This window comes from Nelusetta ayraudi, unplaced genomic scaffold, assembly GCF_046127955.1.
Source record: "Nelusetta ayraudi isolate G7.1 ecotype Tasmania unplaced genomic scaffold, CSIRO-AGI_Nayr_v1 ptg000076l, whole genome shotgun sequence".
Lineage (NCBI taxonomy): Eukaryota > Metazoa > Chordata > Actinopteri > Tetraodontiformes > Monacanthidae > Nelusetta > Nelusetta ayraudi.
In genome coordinates, this window is record NW_027466126.1 from 1,846,879 (window position 1) to 1,867,973 (window position 21,095).

General features: G+C 45.5%; 1 protein-coding gene across 2 annotated transcripts in view; it reads left to right on the plus strand.

Annotated features, from left to right (window-relative positions):
- The window catches only part of astn2 (astrotactin 2), a 253,967-nt gene that overhangs the window by 23,212 nt on the left and 209,660 nt on the right, over positions 1-21,095 (plus strand). Inside the window, exon 1 of one of the 2 annotated variants that reach the window (XM_076043608.1) lies at positions 20,361-21,038. The exons of the other annotated variant lie outside the window; for it this stretch is intronic. Within the exon in view, the coding sequence (XP_075899723.1) occupies positions 20,552-21,038 (487 nt within the window). The 5' untranslated portion in view covers positions 20,361-20,551. Of the gene's footprint in view, positions 1-20,360; positions 21,039-21,095 lie in introns of those variants that run through there. 2 annotated transcript variants of the gene reach the window in all.

Sequence of the window (21,095 nt, forward strand, 5' to 3'; positions counted from 1 at the left end):
TAATGACGGTGATTAGCGTGTCTGATGGAGTCAATGGAAGCAGCCTGCCTCGGATGAGCGCGCAGCCAGTCTCGCTCCCACTCCAGGCAAACGCGGATTTGGGAAGAGGCTACAAAAGCCTCCCGTGAACCTGAGAGCAGAGCTGCAACACGCAGGTTGAGGGATCCGGGAAAAAAAGCCCGTGTGAATGAATTGTGTTAACTATCTTTTCTCTCTCTCTCTCTTTTCTACATTGAATATCAAAAAGATGTGGTCAGGCATCAAAGCTCAATGAACATGTTCAACCTCTAGGCTAAGAGCCTCTCCAACTCGTTTCAGAGAGCGGGTAAGCCGCTGTAGTCGAGTCTACCTGAGCAGTTATCTCCGCTCTGATCGCCCTTTCATGGCTGATTACTTTAAGGCTTACATAGCTAATGAATGACGAGGACGATAACACCCCGGCACCAGCAGCAGCTCCACCCCCCACCCCACCCCCCGCCGACTCAAATCAAACAAAATAATTTTCCGGCGAAAAGAGAGGAACAGGCCTCCGCTAAATTGGCGGCGCTCCGCTTCAGAGCAACGTCGACGAGAGTCGTCGCTCATTAAAAAGAGCAACGTTTCATCGCCGCTGACGTGCAACCTTTCACAATCCCCCCGCGCAGTCTGGGGGGAACATCAGTCACCGGCTCATTATCAGTCAGGCTCGAAGCCGCGTGTGCGCACGGAATGAATATCCGGGACGGGACGTACGATGTGTTGGGATTCTGTTTCATTTCATTGTCTTTTGCAGCCTTAAAAAAAAACAAAAAAAAACCCTCTTGATACGGCAGAGCGTTGGCCGCGTGCCAGTTTGTTTGCCATAGATGATGAATATCCGACACTGAAATATGAAGAAAATCAGATGAGATTCTTACATACTACTACTGCAGCACAAATTTCACACACAGCCGGCTGTAGCTGCAGTGGCCTCCTGAGCAGGATCAGCAGGATCGCCGCCTGGCCTGGTCACCACCAGGCTAAATCACCAGCAGCAGCTGCCCCAGATTCTCCTATGTCTCCCTGCCTGCCTGCCTGCCTGTCTGTCTGTCTGTCTGCCCGTCTGCCTGTCTGCCTGTCTGGCGATGCTGGAAAGCATTTTCCCCTCTGGATGCTCAGCAGTCGAGAGTTCATTCATTTTTTGCTGCCTTTTATTAAAGTTCCCTTGTGGTGGCTGTGCTCCACTTTCAGAGTGTGTGTCCAGTCAAGTGTTATGATTCAGTCAGTCCAATGTGACCAGCGGTGTGTATGTGTGTGTGTGCGCTTGTGAGGTTGGCGGACGCTACCTTGCGAGCGACTTTTAAACACTAGAGGGCAGTAACTTCCGACGTCTTTGCAATAAGTTCTTTGCTCGCATTCATTTTTGCTGAGGCCTTCCAGGATGGTGGCTATCATAAAAATAAATTGCCCATGCGTGACCCGAGACTCCACGCAAATAGAACTTTATCCTCTGGGGGGAGCGGGTTTCTGATGGTTCTCAAAATTGGCGCAGCTATGTGTGCTGAGGTTCCTTCGGGGGGGCCTCCCAACACTCTATGATGTGCTCGGGTCCAGCCGCTGCCAAGGATCAAACAGTGACCCGTCGGTTCATCAAATACTGCGAGTTGGACATTCATAAAACATGCTTCCCCTGTCTCGCTCTGGGCACTGGCTCAGATGTCATAAATCACATGCTGTATATTTTATGACCTAACTGGCTCAGGCTCGTATTAAGTTGCCTTGGAGACGTGACGTCTTGCTTGCTAGCTTGCTCGCGTGCATAGTCACACGCTTGTGCTGGTGGAGGCCACGACAGGATTTGACTTTGCACGCCGTCCTGAAGCTGCTGAAAGAGTGAGACTGCAGGTAGACGGTTTTCAGCGTGACTGCATCTTTAATATATTGTACCAAGATTCAACCAATCACCTTCCGGGTTATTTTTAAGGGTCTCTGCTTTCCGGACTCTTTTCTGTGGACTCCAGTGGTGATACTGGTACCGCTACTTTTAGGTTAAAAGGTGGACGCATCATCAGATTAGCTACATCCGAGTAAATTTTCATGACCTTTCGTTATTTTTTTTTCTCCCTGTGGATTATTAGGTAGTTAAAGCCCAGGGCAGATTTTGAGCAAAGCTTACGATAAATAGAAAACACATGCCCATGCCACTGATAAGGAGCTGGCAGAGTTCCCACCTTGAAATGTTTTAGTCAGATGAGATTTAAAAAAAAATGTATTTCATATTACGAGCGACTCTGTAGTAGTTTAAACATATTAATTCATATATACAAAAACAGTATCTGGATACATATCTAAAGTATTGATCTTATTACACTGGTATCGATACTGATATTGATTATCCTATTTGGATCGATACACACACCACTAGTGGACTCTGTTGCAAGAGGGACTTGTGAAATAAACCAACAAGGTTGCCTTCAGCAGAGAGGACGACCCTGGGGATGATGCCACATATTGGGTTTTTTTCTTGAAGTCCTCCTCTTTCCATTATCCATGGACTCTTTCCTCAAACAGACGTGAAATACTACTAATAAATCCCAGCTGATTTGGGGAATCGTTCCATCTTGCATGTCAAGTTCTACAGTTTTACAAGCCCTCGTGACATTTCCTCCGTTTCCACCCTTCTTTTTTTCCCTTTTTTTTATGGCCCGCTTGTTATCGCCGTAAACTGACCCCTTCTAACTGCCACCATGTATTTCAAATTATTTTATGCAGAAGAGGGCAAAGGGACACAGGGAGGGAGGGCTGCAGCGGCAGGGCGAGCGAGTGAGCGAGCGAGCGAGCGAACGAACGAGCCGGGACATTTTGTAATGCCACAGGCAGGTTATAAGAAAGATAAATAGTGTGACACCTTAATGGAGCCATACAGTTATCCTTTATGAATAAAGTGAGATTGCTTCATAAAAGGGCTCCGTCCGTGATTAATGAGGCGAGCGAAGCGCCCGCATCGATCCCAGACATAAAAGGACTCTCCAGTATTTACAGCTGTTAATGTTATAACAAATGGCATTATAAAAGTTGGATGTACGGAGCAATAAAGCGCCACAGATTCAGGCATCAAGCCGAGCCTCCGGTGGTCGTTTCTGTTTACGCATTCTTCTGATAGTCGCTAGGCGAGGAGCAGGAGGCGCCCCCCATAAAATAATGCGGCCGCATTAAGGGGGGGAGCAAGATGCACGTCCCGGCAAATTCCAAAGATATTGTCGGACGTTATGAAAATGGCATTGTGGGTTCTGACTTTTCCTGATTCTTTTGGATTTATCTTGCGTATCAGTCTAGCGAAGAGCCGGCAGAAAGCACTTGAAAAGACAGGGAGGAAGAAATTGGAAGATGATTGGACCACAACCCTTTTATCACGCTCAAGTGGATCAATTTTGTTTATGTATATATATACATATATATATATATATATATATATATATATATATACATTTGAATACCAGCTGAGCAGGGTAACAGTTGGACGCTTCCTTGTGGTCTAAGGGACGGAGGACAATGGTCGCGCCATCCCTGAACAAACGGCGATAAAACGTTTTCACCAACAAGAAAAATCACATGTTTTTTTTCCTGCTATTGGAACCGTTGACTTGTGATAAAAAATACTGCTGTTTCAGCAGCATCCACGCCCATCTGCTCTCTGTAATATTAGCTTTGTGAACAGTAGGAAGCTAATTTGTAAATTATTCCCCAGTGAAATTGAAAACACTGTCTATTAGAAGTTGGCAAGATGGATGAATGAGGTTGCGGTACTGAAACTTTAGAGCTCCGATGTGCCTATCGTGGTTGTCGCAAACGCGTCAAAAAAACCAATCAACTCTAATAATAAACTTCAAAGCTGGAACGTTTCGCCTTTGCTGGAACTTTATGAAGTAGGAGCCCAGCTCATCTTTTAGTCACAACATTAAAACAAACAACAGCGCACTGCTCTTGGAAAGCCAAGCCGGCATCCTGGCATTCATGCTGGGGTGCCAGTAGAGACCAACCATCTGCCAGCACAGCCGAGCGAGTCGAGCACATCCCATATGGCACAAACACACCCCCACGACACTGGTCCGCTGCAGGATGCTGCGTGCCAAAAGATGAGGGGGAGGGGGAGGAGAATCTGTTCGATAACGGACTTGCACTGCGTCTAGAGTCCAGTCAATAGGCACCACGAAGCCCCGCCCACATTGACAGTAAGGTATGGATCATACAACAACAGCTGGGACGGACAATTAGGCAAATTTGTTCTTCCCCGACACTGATCGGTTTGGCTCAACTGTGAAGCTCATGAGTCATCCGACGGCAATTAGCACATACGTGCTGCGCAGTAGCTCTCTGGCAGAGCTAATTCAACCCCTGTCACTGAACAGGAATTCGCTCATGCTCCGGCTTTGAATTTGATGGCAAATTTTTTGTAGTTGCACTTTGGGGAAAAATGCCCTAAATGATTGTTTGGCCAGATGCCCAGATAGCTTGCTAGCTGCTAGCAATACTAGCAAAATTGGCGTCAATCCAACACCAAACAAAAAAAACTGGACCACTGTTGCTGATACCTTCTACTAGAGAGCAACGTTTGATCTGTCATGGGGAATAAAGTGAAAATTTTCTGCCGCTGAAGTAAGATGATCCCAGACTGCCCGCCTCTATTTCCCTGTCAGGATCGGTCTTGTGCTGGCTTTTGGTGCCGCCGAGTCATTGCGACCCCGACTGTGACCCCTTTGCATTTACTCGCAAAGCGGCAGTGGTTGAAGTTTAACCTTATAAAGTGAGACAGACAGCCGCTGAAGGTTCAACATCCTCAGCGGCTGTTAACGCATTTCACGAGGGCTGTAGGCGTCCTTTTGGCTTTGTGATTGTTCTTATGGGGTTGGGGGGGGAAAAAAACAGCAGTAAAATGTCAAACAGAATGCTGTGATAGAGATGTAGCATTAACATTTAGCATCTGAGGTAAACAGCTTGAATGGCTATCCTCGGCTGGCCCGTTTATACGTGGTGATAAATTAATCACTGGTTCGCAAACAAATGAAAAATGAAAAACTTTCTTCTTATGCATCGTCTTCCACGATCGACTGCATTTTTCTTTTTGCTGGAACCAAGCCAGTGATGGTTGGCTTCTCGCACGGAGCCTGCAATCACTTGGTTTTCTATAAAATGGCTTCGAGAAACTTCCAAGTCACACGATGAAAGGTTGTGTGTGTTGTTGTCGTTGTCATTATTGTTATCAAAGTTGTTTAACCCGCACGTGGCCTCATCACAGTTACCCATGAGCACACTGCGGTGCAGGCAGGAAAAATTGAGGGGAAAGTTTGAAACTTTCACACTGAATTGTGCCCAACCTCAAGCTACAATTTCCAGTCACTGGAGCCGGAAAATCTAAAATCACAGCAACAGCGCTGATGTTGTGCTGAAACTAAAGTGGAGTGGAGTGTTGTATCCTTCCCACATGAGTGAACAACCCCTCCGGCACCCTCCCTCATTCACCCCGAATGAGGAAGAAAAAGAAGAAAAAAAACAAACGTATGTCATGCATTTAACATGAGACATGAGGTATCTCGTTAAGACCCGAGATTTTGCGACGTGTCACTGGCTCTCGCGCAGATAACTAATGAGGAGGATGCGGCCGCGATCAATGCTCTTTTGGACGGCCGGTTGGAGGAGGATCGATACGCTCGAGTGGAGGAAGTACTTGTCCTCTGACTCGCTGTTTCTCACCGACAGACACTCGCTCATAAGATACAGTCACTCTTCCAGCCGCCCTCGTCCTCCTCCTCCGCAGCACACACACACACACACACACCACACGCACACACACACACGTGCGCGCACACACACACATACACACACACGCACAGCCGCCCATATCTCCTGATCTGTTGCTCTCTCTCAAGGCTAAATAGTTTGCTGGCAGTTCCCCCCACCGTGCAACGAGGTTAAGTCATTGCGCCTTTTGACAGAGATAAAGGGTTATTATCTGACACCGCTATGGATTCATAGCGGGTGAGACAGAGGTGTATGCGGATCAATACCGGCTGAGGCAGTGCGGCGAGGCCTGGTGGTCCGCAGCATCATACTGAAGATTGGTCCGACTGGATAGCACGGAGTCCAAGGGAGCGCACTTCAGTGCATTCACCGATCTGTGGAGGTAAACTACGTGCAGATGCAGATACTTTGAGCTGTGTTCAAACAACTGCACTTCCGCTGGCATGGTAAATGCACTGCACTTAGTGTGTGGCACTTACATTTTGATGTGCGTAGCATTTTCTACTTAGCAAAGGTGACATGTTTGTTTGTGTGTTTGCTTTTTTTAACCATGTCTTCTCCTTCTCCTTTAGTAGAAACCAGATGATTGTGAACAGATGGTAAGGAACCGTCAAGACAATAATGACAACTGTAAATATTAGTCGCTATCTAAAGTAGCTAGTGGCTAGCATGTGTATTAGCATGGATACACTCAACAGGTTTTTGTTCAATAAGGGAGTTAAAATGAAGTCAAACCCACTTGGGCTGATCTAGATTAAATATCAATTGTATCATTCCCACTTTATTTTTTCATTTTACTTTTTTTTTTTAATCTCACACCCATAAACAGAATTCTCAAGCCCGTGTCCAATTATAATTTGAAAATGAAATGATGTGTCATAAAGGAAGAAAACACACACACACACACACACACACACACACACACACACACACACACAAATACACATTGACATTTTGTCACCAACTTTACAAGCAATTCAAATTAAAAATAAAAAAAGATATTGCAGGTTTAATTGGCTAATGGAGCCGCCAGTGACAGAGTGAGGCAAAGGCAATAATTGCATTTGAATTGCAGATTGTTTTTTTTTAAAACTAAATCCTGAGCTTCTAAAGGCACACTGAGGAACAAACATCAGCATTTCTTTCTGGGAAAAGGGAGAAAGAAAGAAGAAAGAGAGAAAGAAAGAGAGGGGGAGAAAAAAACAGCAAGGACAGCACGATGGCTGACTGCTGCCAGACAATAAACAGCTGACACCACAGGTTGCCATGCTCTGATGTGCCCCCACTGCTATGTCTTGTGAGGTAAATCTCTCAGTAGTCGTAAAAAAAAAAAAAAAAAAAAAAAAGGGAACTGCATAATCCCAGCTCCTGGAAAGAGCAAGGAAGGTTAAAATTAATGACTTGAGGCCCAGCGGCTTCTAACGGGCTGTAAAGACCTTTTTAGATAACTTGCAATTTGCATTCCTGCCACAGATATGACGCGGCGCCTCGGTAAAGGGAACACCTGCCGAGAACCGCTGCTGTCATCAACATCCCCTTATTTTACTTAACCGGCAGGGCTTTCAGCTCGGCAGCCTGCTGAATCTGAAAGTGGACGCACTGCGACTCACACTGGCTCCTACTTCCTGGTCCAGGTGCGCCGTTCGTTTGGTGGTGGTTGTTTTTTTTCAGAGCATGAAAAATGAAGGCTCTCCCTGAAAACGGCGTCTGCCAGAGGTTGACAAGATGGACGAGCGGAACGTCGGGGTCGAAATCTGAGCGATGGATAAAATTCCGAGTTCCAGCGAACGCAACTCCACCAATTAAGACATTTATAACTTGAACTGCTCTCGCAGAAACTGCCAGAGAGGTGCTGATTTCTCACCCGTAGTCATTTTGTTCCCTTCCAGTTTCTCTATAATTGAGAAGTGCAGCTGTAATGAAAACTGCAGCGCGGCAGGTACAGGCCCTCAATTTAGCATTTTTTTTTTTTTTTTTTTTACTTTTTATTGAAGTCCACAAATCCTTATTTTTGCAGAATTCTCTGCAGCGCAGTGCCTGGGTAGCACTCTACTGCGCAACCTGAAAATCACACCTTCTTGGTATTCCAAGGACAATGCTCTACGGATACAATCTCCTACCAGGAGTGCCCTCGTTCTTACCCCGTTCTAACAATATTGATCCCGTTTTGGCAAGGATAAAAGCAAACAGTCGTTTTGCCAGTGTTACTCTCAGAGAGCAGAAACGTGTCTCTGAGCTCGCGCTGTGCTACTTTAATTCAATTCAGGTCAAATGCAGTGCCACCTGTTGATTTCTTTTTTTTCTTTTTTTTGCCAAACAAGTCCAGAGATCGGCCTAAATTGTGAATCGGATTCATTGTTGGTTGTGCTTAAACAATATCAAATACATGTTGTTGTTTTTTTTCAAGATATAAAATAGATTTGTCTTTGAGAGTGGTGATGAGTTTCCTTTTACTGACTCGAGCTGATATAAGATCCCAAACCCCTGTCACCAAAAAGCCATTTGAAGCACTGATTCCTAGCGTGTGCAGGCCACATTGGAGGCAAAATCATTCACTCAGAAAACAAACAAACAAAAAACAAACAGGTTAGTGTCAATGTTCCGACCTCTGAGGGCATCTCATTTACGTCTCCTTACAGGTTTTTGCAGGAGGCTGTAAACGGAGGGTTCGGTATTCTGCTTTATTTTTTTGGGATGATCAATTAAACACGGCTGCTTCCTCTGGAGTCCGGGATGAAAAATACAGATCGGATAGGGGGAAAAAAATAGGTGCGCATCATGCGGGCCCAACAAGTCACGTCCACGGAACAACACAGCAGATGCTAAATAATACATTTTCATCATACATTCATGCGCAAACGGCAAGAGAAACGGGCCGAGCCGCAGAGCTGCCTCGCAGACGTGATTACCCAGCGAGGTCGGGACTGACTTGCACGGGGTCTCATGGCGCCGATACCTGAGTCCGATACCTCGTGCTGATATATTTGCTCTGACATTCATGACGGCTCTCTACTGTACTCTCTAATTATTGAACAATTTCTCCCTAAAATCTGATTTGGCGCCCTAAATGAAGCTGCCCGAAGTCATTTGGCTCGGCCCGGGACTTATCTCCGCTGCTGGTTTGATTCATTTGTTTTGCTACGTTTTCCCCATTTTTTCCCCTCCTCCCTCTCTCTCCTGCTCCTCCTCCTCCTCCTTTTTTTGACAACCTTCCCACTGTACCAAACCTCCTCCAACTCCTCCCTCTTCCTTCCCCTCTGCGTGCTCGCGCTCTCTCACAGAGCAACATTGCCCCCTGTTGGCAGTACGTCACATAAACCTCTCGGTCTAAATTTCTCTTTTCTTTTTTCCCTCCTTACCCAGCCATGATATGTATTCTGAAGGAACCAGACATATTACACGCTTTTTTGCCCAAATATATATTATTGTAACAGGTAAATACTGACCTTACACACCATCATATCATTGCTTTTTTTTTATCTATCTATTTTAATGCAGCATCGCCAGCTGCTGTTGGGGCAGAGGAGGCTCCCAGGTGAGGGGGTGTAAATCAGCAGGGGATCACAGAGTCTGCAGGCTCCTCGACTCGCTGGAGTTTCAATAATTTATACAGAGTGAGCCCGAAGTTAGTTTACCAGAGTATTTTCTTTGTACCTTCGTACCAAGGACTGGTACTGGTACCCCGGAGAGCATGTATGTGTATTTCTTACCTTTCTGTGCATTTTTTCTGTCCTCATATAACAATAGGTGGAGGAAAAACATCCAGCCTCAACTTGCAACTCGACACATTTCTATCAGTTTCCTGCTCGCGGGGTCGTGGCTTCTGCTGCAGCCAATCCCAGCTGCTTCAAGTCGACAGTTCATCACAGGGCTAAGAGACAAAACAAACATTCACGCTTACACACCTACAACCAATTCAGAGGCGCCAATTAGCGCGACGTGCACCATCTCAGGACCGTGGGAAGAGGAAGCCAGGCTGGCCGACTGTGTGCTGCTTTACAGATTCTCATTATTCTACACAGTAGGGAGCAGAATGGTGATGATGATGTTTACATCCACCTTGTGCTACATTTGCAACCATGGTAAACTCATCAACATACAGTATGTCTTGAGAGCCCATCACCCCCCTGCAACCATTGCCCCTCTTATACACAACAAAATGATGATCATTCATTTAATTAGTCTCTGTTTCGAATTCATTTTTTTTCTCTTGTAAATTCAATTGTAACTCATCACTGCTTCTGCTGCTGCTGCTGCTAAACTCTCCACCTCCTCCTTCTTCCTCTACATTGATTTAAGAGTGCAGATTATCTGTTGACTCAGTACACATAAATTCAGCAGCTCTCCTTGCACCAGGGACGTAATACATCCTCCCTTTCATTCCTTACCCTTCTTTGTGTGTGTGTGTGTGTGTGTGTGTGTGTGTGTGTGTGTGTGTGTGTGTGTGTGTGTGTGTGTGTGTGTGTGTGTGTGTGTGTGTGTGTGTGTCTATATATATATATAGCCTCCCGATCAGCTGGTAGGAGCTGCTTATGCAGCCAGAAGGACTTGATCCCAGCGGCTTCCCGCTGAGGAACCATAATATTTCACACGGGATGCCACCAAAAGTGCCCATGGTGGGGTTTTTTAAAATATTTTGCTGTGTTTATATTATTCACCTAAGGACCTTTTCATTGTCACATAATCTAACCGGGCAAACAACTTCCAAAAAGCACATCCCTTTCCCATACATACATATTATTTATATTTTCAGTTATGACAAACTAGAAGGGCTTTATTTTCATATTTTGACTCACCAGCAAGGCAGCTTAAGAAAAAAAAAGAAAAAAAGGCGCTTCCGAAATACTTTTTCTCACGTATGACACTGAAGGAAAATGGGTGGGGGAAGCTACCACCACCTTGAAATGCAGCACTCCTGTCGATGCCGTTCGCATTTCAATTTGATATAAAATGGACGGCTGAAATTAAATTTGCAAATGCAAGGCGCAGTGCCAGGCACTCTCTCAGTGCGTCTTTACATTTTACGACTCATTCAAATGAGAGCGTTTGGTTTTTTTCCACCTGAAATTTCCGAACATCGTCAATTCAGGGCTCGACTTGGGCGGCGCTCGTTCCGACAATCCGAGCTGTGCCCCTTTTCTCCGAATCAAACCCTGCGCTGCAGCCGGAGCTCTGCGGCTGCCTGTTAAACAGGTTTGTTTGTATGTTTTGCATCTTAAGCGTCGTCTCTCTCTCTCTCTCTCTCTCTCCGTATGACTTGTCTGAGAGCACAAATTTGTAATGCAGATGTTGTTTGTTCCCTTTTCGTCAAACGGGCTCCCGAGAAGGGAATGGATAATCAACCTCAGGCGAAACTTGGACTTTATACTCCATTATCAGCCATAAAGCTTAAAACAGGGGGTCAGACGTCAGACTTGCTCGGGAACGTGCGGGAGATAAACCCGCTAATATTTTTGAAAATTTGCATTTTGGGTGAGAGTGATGTGACGGAACTGGATGGGCCTTCTTTTTCTAGAAAAAAAAAGGATTTCACTAAAGAAGGAAAAAAAAGGAAGAAAGTAAAGAAGAAAGAGAGAAACTAAAAGAAAGAACTTGAGCTGTTGGGCCTATGAGTTTGTACTCGGACTACGGAGCTACTGCTTCTTACAACTACTACTACGACTGTTGCTGTGACTACTGTAGAACTGAACCGAGTAGAACTGGGCTGACCGGTGTGTCTTCACAAACTTTCTCGGTCACGCCCCACCTTGGAGGAAGAAAATTTTTATTTTGGGGCTAGAAGCCCCACATTTGACGTGACTGTGTCTTGAGGGATCCCAATGAACCTGCAAGTGGTCCCATGTCTCTAGGACAAAGTTGACTTTTGACCCCATAGACTTGCATGGCATTAGGGTTAGCGATAAGGCTGGAATTAGGGTTAGGGTTTCGGGGTTCCTCATGGTCTAGAAGCCCCAAATCTGACGTGGCTGTGTCTTGAGGGATCCCAATGAACCTGCAAGTGGTCCCATGTCTCTAGGACAAAGTTGACTTTTGACCCCATAGACTTGCATGGCATTAGGGTTAGCGATAAGGCTGGAATTAGGGTTAGGGTTTCGGGGTTCCTCATGGTCTAGAAGCCCCAAATCTGACGTGGCTGTGTCTTGAGGGATCCCAATGAACCTGCAAGTGGTCCCATGTCTCTAGGACAAAGTTGACTTTTGACCCCATAGACTTGCATGGCATTAGGTGCCACCCACTTTGAGAAACACTGCTTTAGGAACAGAGGAGAAAAACAAAACAAAACAAAACCACAAACTTGTAGGCACCTATTTAGTCACAGGAAGGATTATCATTTGCTGTAATTGTTGTGCTCCGTGTCCATCTAATTAGCGCGAGGGCGCATATTTCAGGCCGGTCACAGTGTGGGAGGGTCATGTCAGGAATGGCAAATGAAGCCCAGGGTGTTGCTGACGAGCCGGAGGGCCACTTTAGTCTTCGCCGTGACCAGATGAAAGCGATAGCGAGGCGCTCTAATTATCTCTTTTGCAAGAGCAAGCAGCCGAAACCAGGTCCTTCCTCACCACCCCACCCGCACTCCTCTCTCTCTGTCTCCCTCGTTGGAATCCTGCACTGTACTTTGTTTCTTTATCAGGTCAAGAGTAACAGTTATATAAGCTGATCTGCGCCATGGAAGCACCGGGATATGTATGATTAATAGGTGGAGCCAAATGGGCCTTTTTCAGGGAATGCGCCTCAGCAGAAGGGTAATGATTTATTATTTTTATTTTATTTTTCATTTTTCTCCCCCAGCACCTTCTTACCTTTGCCTCCCCATTTCGCGTTTCCTAATTGAGGGGTTAACAATCCATTATTTGACGCTGATATTGAAATATGAGATGTCAATCTGCCGGGAGCTAATTAATTAGCCTCGTATAGCCGAGTTCCTCGCGAAGGCAAGGGAAAAGTATATTTTCTTGGCAGCTGCTTGGTCTCTCTCTGAACTCGACGCCTGCTCCTTTCTCTTTAATTTGCTCAAATGATCCGCTAATCAGCCGTTTATTTATCCGCCTGCTCTCCCTGCGAGAGAGGGACGTGAATACAAATTGGACTCCAGCTCACATCGAGCGCAGCGACTCCTGGCGGCAGTCGCCGTGGGTTGAGTCACTGGTGCTCACTTCACACACCCATACAAGCTGTGGTGGGATGAGGGCATCACCAGGGGTCGCGCAGGCATAAAGACGCAGAGGGAGCAATTTGGGGAGTCGGCTTTCTGAGCCTTCGCCACCCTCCGCTAAGCATCAGGGCCCTTTCCTTTACCTCCCTCCACCTACTTTCTGTCACGGCTTGCTTGCTCATTTTCAGTTGCATGTCTTTGGACTGTTTGAGCTGCGAAAGGCACAGGAATTAAACCCACAACCTTCAACGGTGTCTCCACTTTATTTATGGCTTAGGCCAGTTGGAAAAGGATCAGATCCCATCGAACACGAGGACAAACTATTTTAATGTTAAAATATTTTTTTATAAATTGGGTATAAACAATAATAGAAATCCTTCAATTGGGTGTTTATACCGTGAATATCTTCATAGGTGTTCATATTATTCATTTTTACCTCTCATCAACTGTTTATTTGTGATTTTAGGGTACATGGATGCCAGATTTAATTGGATTTGCTTGAGTAATTCAACGTTTGTTGTCTTACGTTTTGATTTTTTAAAAATCCTGTTATCACAAAAAGATTAGGTCAATTAATGTCTGGACCTTTACTGACATGCCTTTTATAATTTAACAATCCCATTTTTTTTTTAATGTAGATGCATATAAATAGCTCATTAAAATTACATTTTACGAAACTAAGCCGCACAACCTTGAGAACGTTCTGCATACTTTAATTATCCCAGCCTTTGTTTGTCAAATAAAACTGAACTACAGTCAGACTTGCACTATATTCCCTTTCCCTTTCGCCAGCTGCACCTTTCCTCCAGAAGAAAAGGTGGAAGGAAAAAAAAAAAAAGAGCAAACACTCCACACGCAGAGACTGAATACTTGCAGGAGGCCAGTGGAGGGAAGCAGGGATCGATCACTTCCAACGTCGACTCTGCTTTGCTTTGGAGTCTGGCTTCATCTTCCTGGAGAAACACACTGCGCTGGCAGAACTGCAGGTTTTGCTTGCAGAAAACAAAAAAACAAATGTTAAAGTCAGAGAAGCCTGCAGCGCGGACAGAACTTTTTGATGCCTGCCGGTCAAACTACATCCCCCTGTGTTCCAGGTTGGTGTGAGGGGACAGGCTGTGATAGTTCCGACATTTCAACCACAATGTTTTTAGGAGCCTGACTGCAGTGGCTCACACTTTCACAAGCACAACACGCGGCATCAGCCCGGCTAATGAATGGAAATGAGCCAGAGGGAACGAAAATAAATGTAAAAATAGGCAAATAATTTCTACAAATGCAACAGAAACGTTTGACAGCTGCATTAAGACAGAAATGTTATTGTTCCTTGTCGTTGATTGTTGCTAGAGGGCCTTTTTTGGAGCTTTTTTGAGTTTTCAAATCAGAAACCGGTGACAAGAGCTGGAAACAGTTTTGGGCCACAAGGTGGCGCTGAACCTTGGAACCTGTATTGCCGTGGGAGGCCTGTGAGGATTGGCCCAATCCTTGAATAAATTGGCCTCAGATTAATTTTTCACAGGAGAAGTGTCCAACTCCAGTGGAGAAGCCTTGAATAATCATAAAAACTCTCAGGAAAACAGCATATGTAGCCCTCCTGCAAATAAAAGGTCACCTCTTGTTTAGTGTACAGAATGACCGATAGGCTGCTTGGCATCCCGATGCTAAAATATGCTGGCAAAGTGAATTCTGCATCATACAGGACCTTTAATAAATAAATAAATAAATAAATAAATAGAACTCTCAGAACAACTTTCCTGGTGCCATCCAAGTGCAGCAGCTTAAACCGCGGCCATAAAACAGCCCTGAGTGTGGGAAGAGTATATGGCGCCGCTTCTTGTGCCTGTGACAGATGGACGGGATGGGCGGAGGCTGCCTGCCGTGAAGCGGAGGACGGAAGGACTCCAAAAGTAATGGCAGGACACAAGGCCACCGTAATGAGAAGTGAGGCGGCAGCAACCGACCTTGCTCGGCTGTCCCGCCTCACCCCGTCCGTCACCGGTCGAGAGGGGGAGGGGCGAACGGGCGGGTGAGGAGGTGTAGGTAAGGTGGACGGTAAGCGGGGGTGACAGCTGACCCGGCAGCTCCCAGTGGGGATGATGGAGAAGGACATGAGCAGGGGAGCGAGGTCACCCGGAGGTGGATTTCCGAACACTTGGAGTCTGTCATCGAGCCGCAGACCCGTCGATTGAAGCCGCACGTGTCCCTAAATGGTGGCACTGGCATTAATCCGCAGCAGCCATCCGTGTCTTGACCTAATGCTGGAGCTGCTGCATAATGAGACGCTCCAGAAGAAGTTGAGCCTGAATGAAGACAGACAGTCTGCAAAGCGACAGGCGTCTGTTGGAACGTTGGAGCTCGGCACACATGGCAAAAAAAAGAAAAGAGAAAAAAATGTGTTGGAGGCTGTTTGGCTCTTCGAGAGCCGCCTGCTTCTCCTCCAGGTGTAACCCAGTTTCTAATTGAGGAGCTGGTGGCTTTGTTTACACCTGGCGCAGTCTCCGGGTAACTTAAACCAATCAATTAGCGCAGGGGAGTGGAGGGAAATGGCAGCGGGACGCAGCAGCAGCAGTAGTGCGCCATCATCGCTGGTTTGCACTCAACCACAAATAAAGCGGAGCCTCCTGTACATCATAAAGGCCTTTAAAGAAACCAAGTGGGTGTTTTTTAATGGGTGGGGAAGTAAACTTTACCTCATTCACAAGTTAATAAAACAAAAAAAAGACTGAATGAATTTTTAACTGGATAAAGCTGAGGGGGCAATTGAGCCGTGAGGTCATTGGCTGAAACAATGCACATGCAGAGATAGGAGGTCTGTCTGTGTCACACCCTGGTGGGGTTTGTCTTGTCTTTCCTGTTTTATTTTGACGAGAAATTAACTCTCCCCTTCGTTTCAGAGCACTTGCCCTTCCTCATGTCACCTGTGTGTCTGCCCTGATTACCGATCGTGTTCACCTGTTCCCCATTACCCTCCGTGTGCTTGAATAGTCTGCGTCTCCGTTGTCTCGCGAAGGAGTGTCTTTGTCCATAGGTCAGTCCACCTGTGCCTGTTCCCAGATGAGTGATTTTTTTTTGTTTTGTTTGTAACTTATATCTTAGTTTAGATTCCCGGGTCTTGGTTCATGTTTATAGCTGTTTTGTTGTCTTCAATAAAAGTGATTTTGTTATTGAAGTTTCAGAGTTTTTTTATTTATTTATTTTTTTAGATCTCCCGTGTTTCGATGTGAGTTGTTTTGTTTAGGTAAATTTTCTATGAGGCCTGGTTTTCCTCCTGTCAGAGGAGGAAAACCAAACCAAACAAAACGTTTTGTTTTGGTTTAGTTTTTCTTCTTTTTTTGTTCTAGTTCGTTAGCCTTTTTTCCTCCTCCTGGAGTGATATTTTTTTGTTCTTCTTTTAGAATATTCAGAGGTTTCGCTCTCTCTTCTGAGAACCTAGATAAGATTTCTTAGAAATTTTTAAGTCAGCTTTCTGACAGCTGAGTCCTGTCTGGAGTCCCTGTCTGACAGTCTGCTTTTGGTTCTTCTCTAAACCTCTTTTCAGTTTAATTTTTTGCCAAGGCTTCCCACCTTTGCTGTTTTCCCTTTTATTGGTCTGATTTAGTTGTATTCATTATGTCGTGGTTATAATATCAAGCATTTCATTTTGGTGCATGCATTGCGGTTTCGTTGAGCCATGACGGCAGCATGGACTTTGGTCCAAAATACTTCATAGAGCACAATGACCGTACTGGCTCAGGGTCACGAATTAGAAGATGGACCACTTGTAATGATGACAGCACCTGCTCAGAATGAAAATGCTGTTGAGGGATAGGAAGTGCCCATCCCAGTCCTTTGATCCTGGTGCAGGACCCAGAGAAGATGCAGAGAATTATAGTTGTTTATTGGCCATTTTCTTTTTTTCTTTTCTTTTTTTGCTGAGAGCTAATTTAATATGAATGTCCTGCTTCAGGCAAGGTCAGGCAATAAACAAATAAACAATAGAATTGCAGATTTCAGATGTCTGAGCTGTTTTGCTCAGGTCATCATGCCACAGAAATCTGTGGAATTACATCTTTAAATTTCTATTGCAGAAATCTTTTCAAAGCGTCAGCGGCCACTGTGACTTTTGGGTCGAAGCAATTTCCTCCGCAATAAATCTCATATAGTCGGTCGCAGCTTCCCATCAATTAACACCAGCTCACTTTCCTTTTTGCAGTTACTACATTGTAGCTGACATCAATCACACCGTATCAGATGTCTTGTTACTGTTACCCTATTAAAAACAGACAGCCACCTCCCCCTCCCTCTGAATTCTACCAGCCAAATGAGGTTATGTCGGCAAAAGTATGACGTGCACTCTCGCGAACCTCCGCCGGATCTCTCGGCGGTGTCAGCACTTCCACGCAGGCAGGGCTTGTCAGATGTGCCCTTTAGGCAAATCTTTGTTGCCTGCTATTCTATCCGGAAATCACGGCGGTGACAGACGGGCAAAAAATGTCAAATTAACACAAACAAGAGAGAGAAAAATAATGCTCAAATGCAAATAACTGCAGGTTGGTTGGAAATGAAGTAGCTTGATTTTGATTTATTATTTAAACTCACCATTTAAAGTTGGCTTGAAATGCTAAACTTAGTCTTCCCAGCTCACCATTTTACACCCCCGACGTGCTCTGTGCCTAAAGGCATCTTTAGCAAGGTAAGCAGACTGTAAAATACATGCTGCAGGTTTGCAAGAGACTGTTTAAAAGATGAACATGTGAAACTGTCAGACTGGAGGGTTTCAACGCGTCATTGAACCGCGTGTGCAACTCGCAGAGGGCTCATCACATTTGTCTTGAGACATTTTCTCTTCGCCGTCCAGTTCTCGTCTTTCAAATGTGTCTTGTGTCTTCCTCCTATTTATAAATGGATGGCAAAGAACAGACAAGAAGTGCCTTTCAAGTCGATGTGCAAAGTTAGACAACTGAGGAGCTAGGTCAGCCTTCATTGCCAAAAATGGGCACTGGTGAATTTCTTATCTTTATATCTGACAAACAACTTTTGAAAGAACTAGTGCAGAAACCAAGACTCTTATTTCTCACTTTTTCCCCTGTAAAGAGTGAACTACACTGCAGCTCCTTCAAACTTGCGGTGCACTGTGAGATAAGAGCAGACTTGTGCGAAAACACTTGAGTTTGCTTGGTGGATTCGAAAGACACACTTGAACTCCGGTTAATGAAGCCTCTGCGAGGCAGATGTCACCTCAGATGTTTAGGCTCAAATGCTTCCATCCTCCTCCACATTTGATCCATATTCTATTTCCACAAGCGGAGTGGGACGACAAAAAGCAGAGGTAAATTCAACAAGAAAAATGAGAAGAAGGGAAGTGATGTTCAGAAATGGCCCTGTTTGGATCTGGCTCAGTTAGAATGCAAGTTAATCTGTGCTTTTAGGGAAAAACCGGTGCGGGAGAGTGAGAGGAATTATGGGATATCTCTTTGAATGAATAATCCAAGTACGGTTTCACACTAGATTTAATGTGCTTTAAATGGAGGTGAAAGGTACGCCTAGGAGAGTGATTATGCCAGACTCCCCTGCGCACACATTCTGCAAACAAGAGGCTTTATTTGGTTTCCAGGGGAGGGCAGGTGAGCATGAGAACAGCGGGTCATGGAGAGCAGCGCCCAAGAAATGTGAGCCTGCCGTCTCAGACTGACCACACGTTTACTTACTCGCCGGCCACCATGTTAATGTTGACCCAAGTGCTCGGGTGTATATGCAGAGTAAGAGACTGTAACATGAAGCTGCAGCTGCACCGCCAAGATGGAAAAAGAAAAAAGAAAACTGTGTGTTTCAATATTTCAGCACCATGGAGAGCGACAGAAAGAGTCGCTCTGTTTCTCTTTTTTCATTTTCATTTTTATTTTAAGCAAGTCTGGAGTCTGTTTACACCAGTGAAAGATATTTAATTTTTTTTTTTCCACAAAAAAAGATGTCAGGAGGCATGGATTATTATTTTTTTTCCATCCCTACTATTTTCTGCTTTGATGACAGTTTCTGCACCACAATGCAACACAAAGAGGGGAACGGTACAGCCGGAAAACAGTTGTTGAGAACGGTGGGATGACATTTGGGATAGCTGAATATAAAGTACTCTTTTCTCAAACAAAAATAAACACGTTTGAGATTATTTATAAATTTCAAGACGTCGTTAAAGGTCCCACTATATGCAAATTCACTCCATCAATATTGTTCAGCATTAGAATGTATCTTAAGTTTGCCAGAGAAATTAGAAAAACCTGTTTACTTCTTTTGCTTGCTTCATTTTTCAGTAAGTGTCTGCTAAACCACATATCTCAGAAAATTAGCCCTTAGTGGTGTCACCGAGGGCACCGATGCCTCTTCCAAGTTAGTGACCACACCCCCTGCCAGATGTTTGCTCCACATTCTGAGACCGCCTTGTTTTAATATTCATCCAAACGCATTAAAAAGCTCCACAACAAAGCAGTGCAACTGAATAAGTCTATGGTTGTTTTTTTCCTTGAGGTAGGAGGAGAAACTCTGCTGAACTTGGCTTTTTCAGGCGAGAAGGCACAGTAAGTAGAATGCAATGTACCTACTGTACCTTTCGCATTTGAAAAGATGTTTTAAAGTTGAACTAAGGTACAGAAGTGTGTGAATGAATGGAATGAAAGAAAATGCTTTGATTTACGCCTGAGGCCAAGTTCGTCCGGCACTAAAAAGATGGAAAGAAAAGAGTTGCACCCGAGGCCATCCGGGTTTAGTAATAATCCTACATAACACATATACACGATTGTGTTCATAACATGATTCTTGTATATCAACCTAGACCATTCTGTGAAAATATTAACCTTTTTGAAAGCACATCAAATAACACAACAAACACACCAAGGAATTTTTTTTAAAGCATCACAAATTTTTCATACAAAATTTGAGTGCTTTGCTCTCCCATCAGACATTCTTCTATCATAATTATTAAATTCAATTAAGATTGAATTAAAAATAATAAATGAGTGAGGGAATAAATGAACGGATGACGTAAAAGTATGCAAGTGCAAAATTACCTCACTGACCAACCCAAAATGAAATATTTTGTAATAAAAATAATTCTTTCAAAGCGTTTTTAAATGACGTTTTTAAAACGTTACTTTACAGCTAATCTGTTAGTTGCTCTATTTTGTTTGGCTTTTCTGTTTTTAGAGGTGATTAAGTTAAATATAGTCAATTAACGAGTAATTTAAGTAAAAATAAACTTATACGCAAAAGACTAAGGAGAAAAAAACAAAACAAACAAACAAAAAAAAAAACTGTCGTTCATTCCCAAAACGCAAACAGTTACGTGACAAACGAGGGGCAGGAACACGAACCCAACAACATTGATGCACTTCCGTTTCGGGCTAATTGATATGTGCGCGTGACGCCGCCCACGAACGCCGCCTTTGAGGGACGGCGCGTGCTCTGACCCCGTGTGTTGTGATCCGCGTCATCCCGGCGCGTGAGCAAGCGCGTACGGTTGCGCGCGTGGTGCCCGGACATGAGCTCCACGCTCCACCTGTGCTGCCGCCTCCTGGACGGACGCGACTCCTTCGCAGCGACTGTACTATAAGTGAACGGGCGGCAGCTTATGAGCCCCACTCAAAGCGGAGAGAAGCACACACCGGGAGCGGGATGGCGAGGACGCTGCTGCCGCTGCCGCCGCCGCACCTTGCCCGCGTCCTCCTCGCGGTGCTCCTGCTGACGCGGGGCCGGACGGTCCGCGCGAACAAAGGGGCGACTCCGGCCGACGACGAGAGGGACAAGGAGGGCGACGCGGCGGCGCCGTGTGAGGTGAAAACCGTCACCGTCTCTACGCTGCCCGTGCTCCGCGAGAACGAGTTCAGCTTCACCGGCGCAGCCCCAGGGAACGTGGCTGGTGGTGGCGGCGGAGGAGGAGGAGGTGGTGGAGGAGGAGGTGTTGGCGGTGTCGGCGGCGGGGTGGCCGCCGGAGCAGGTGCCGGTGGTGGTGGTGGTGGTGCGGGAGGAGGACCTGGCGGAGGTGGTGGAAGCGGCGGAGGCGGGGAATCCCGACTCCTCCTGTTCGTCAGAACCGACCTACCTGGGCAAATCTCCGTCATGGATGATCTGGACAACACCGCTCTGCCCTACTTCACTCTCGGTAAGGGGCGCTTCGCCACTCTCTCCGTCCCTCACGCGGGGCAAAAAGCAGTCAGCT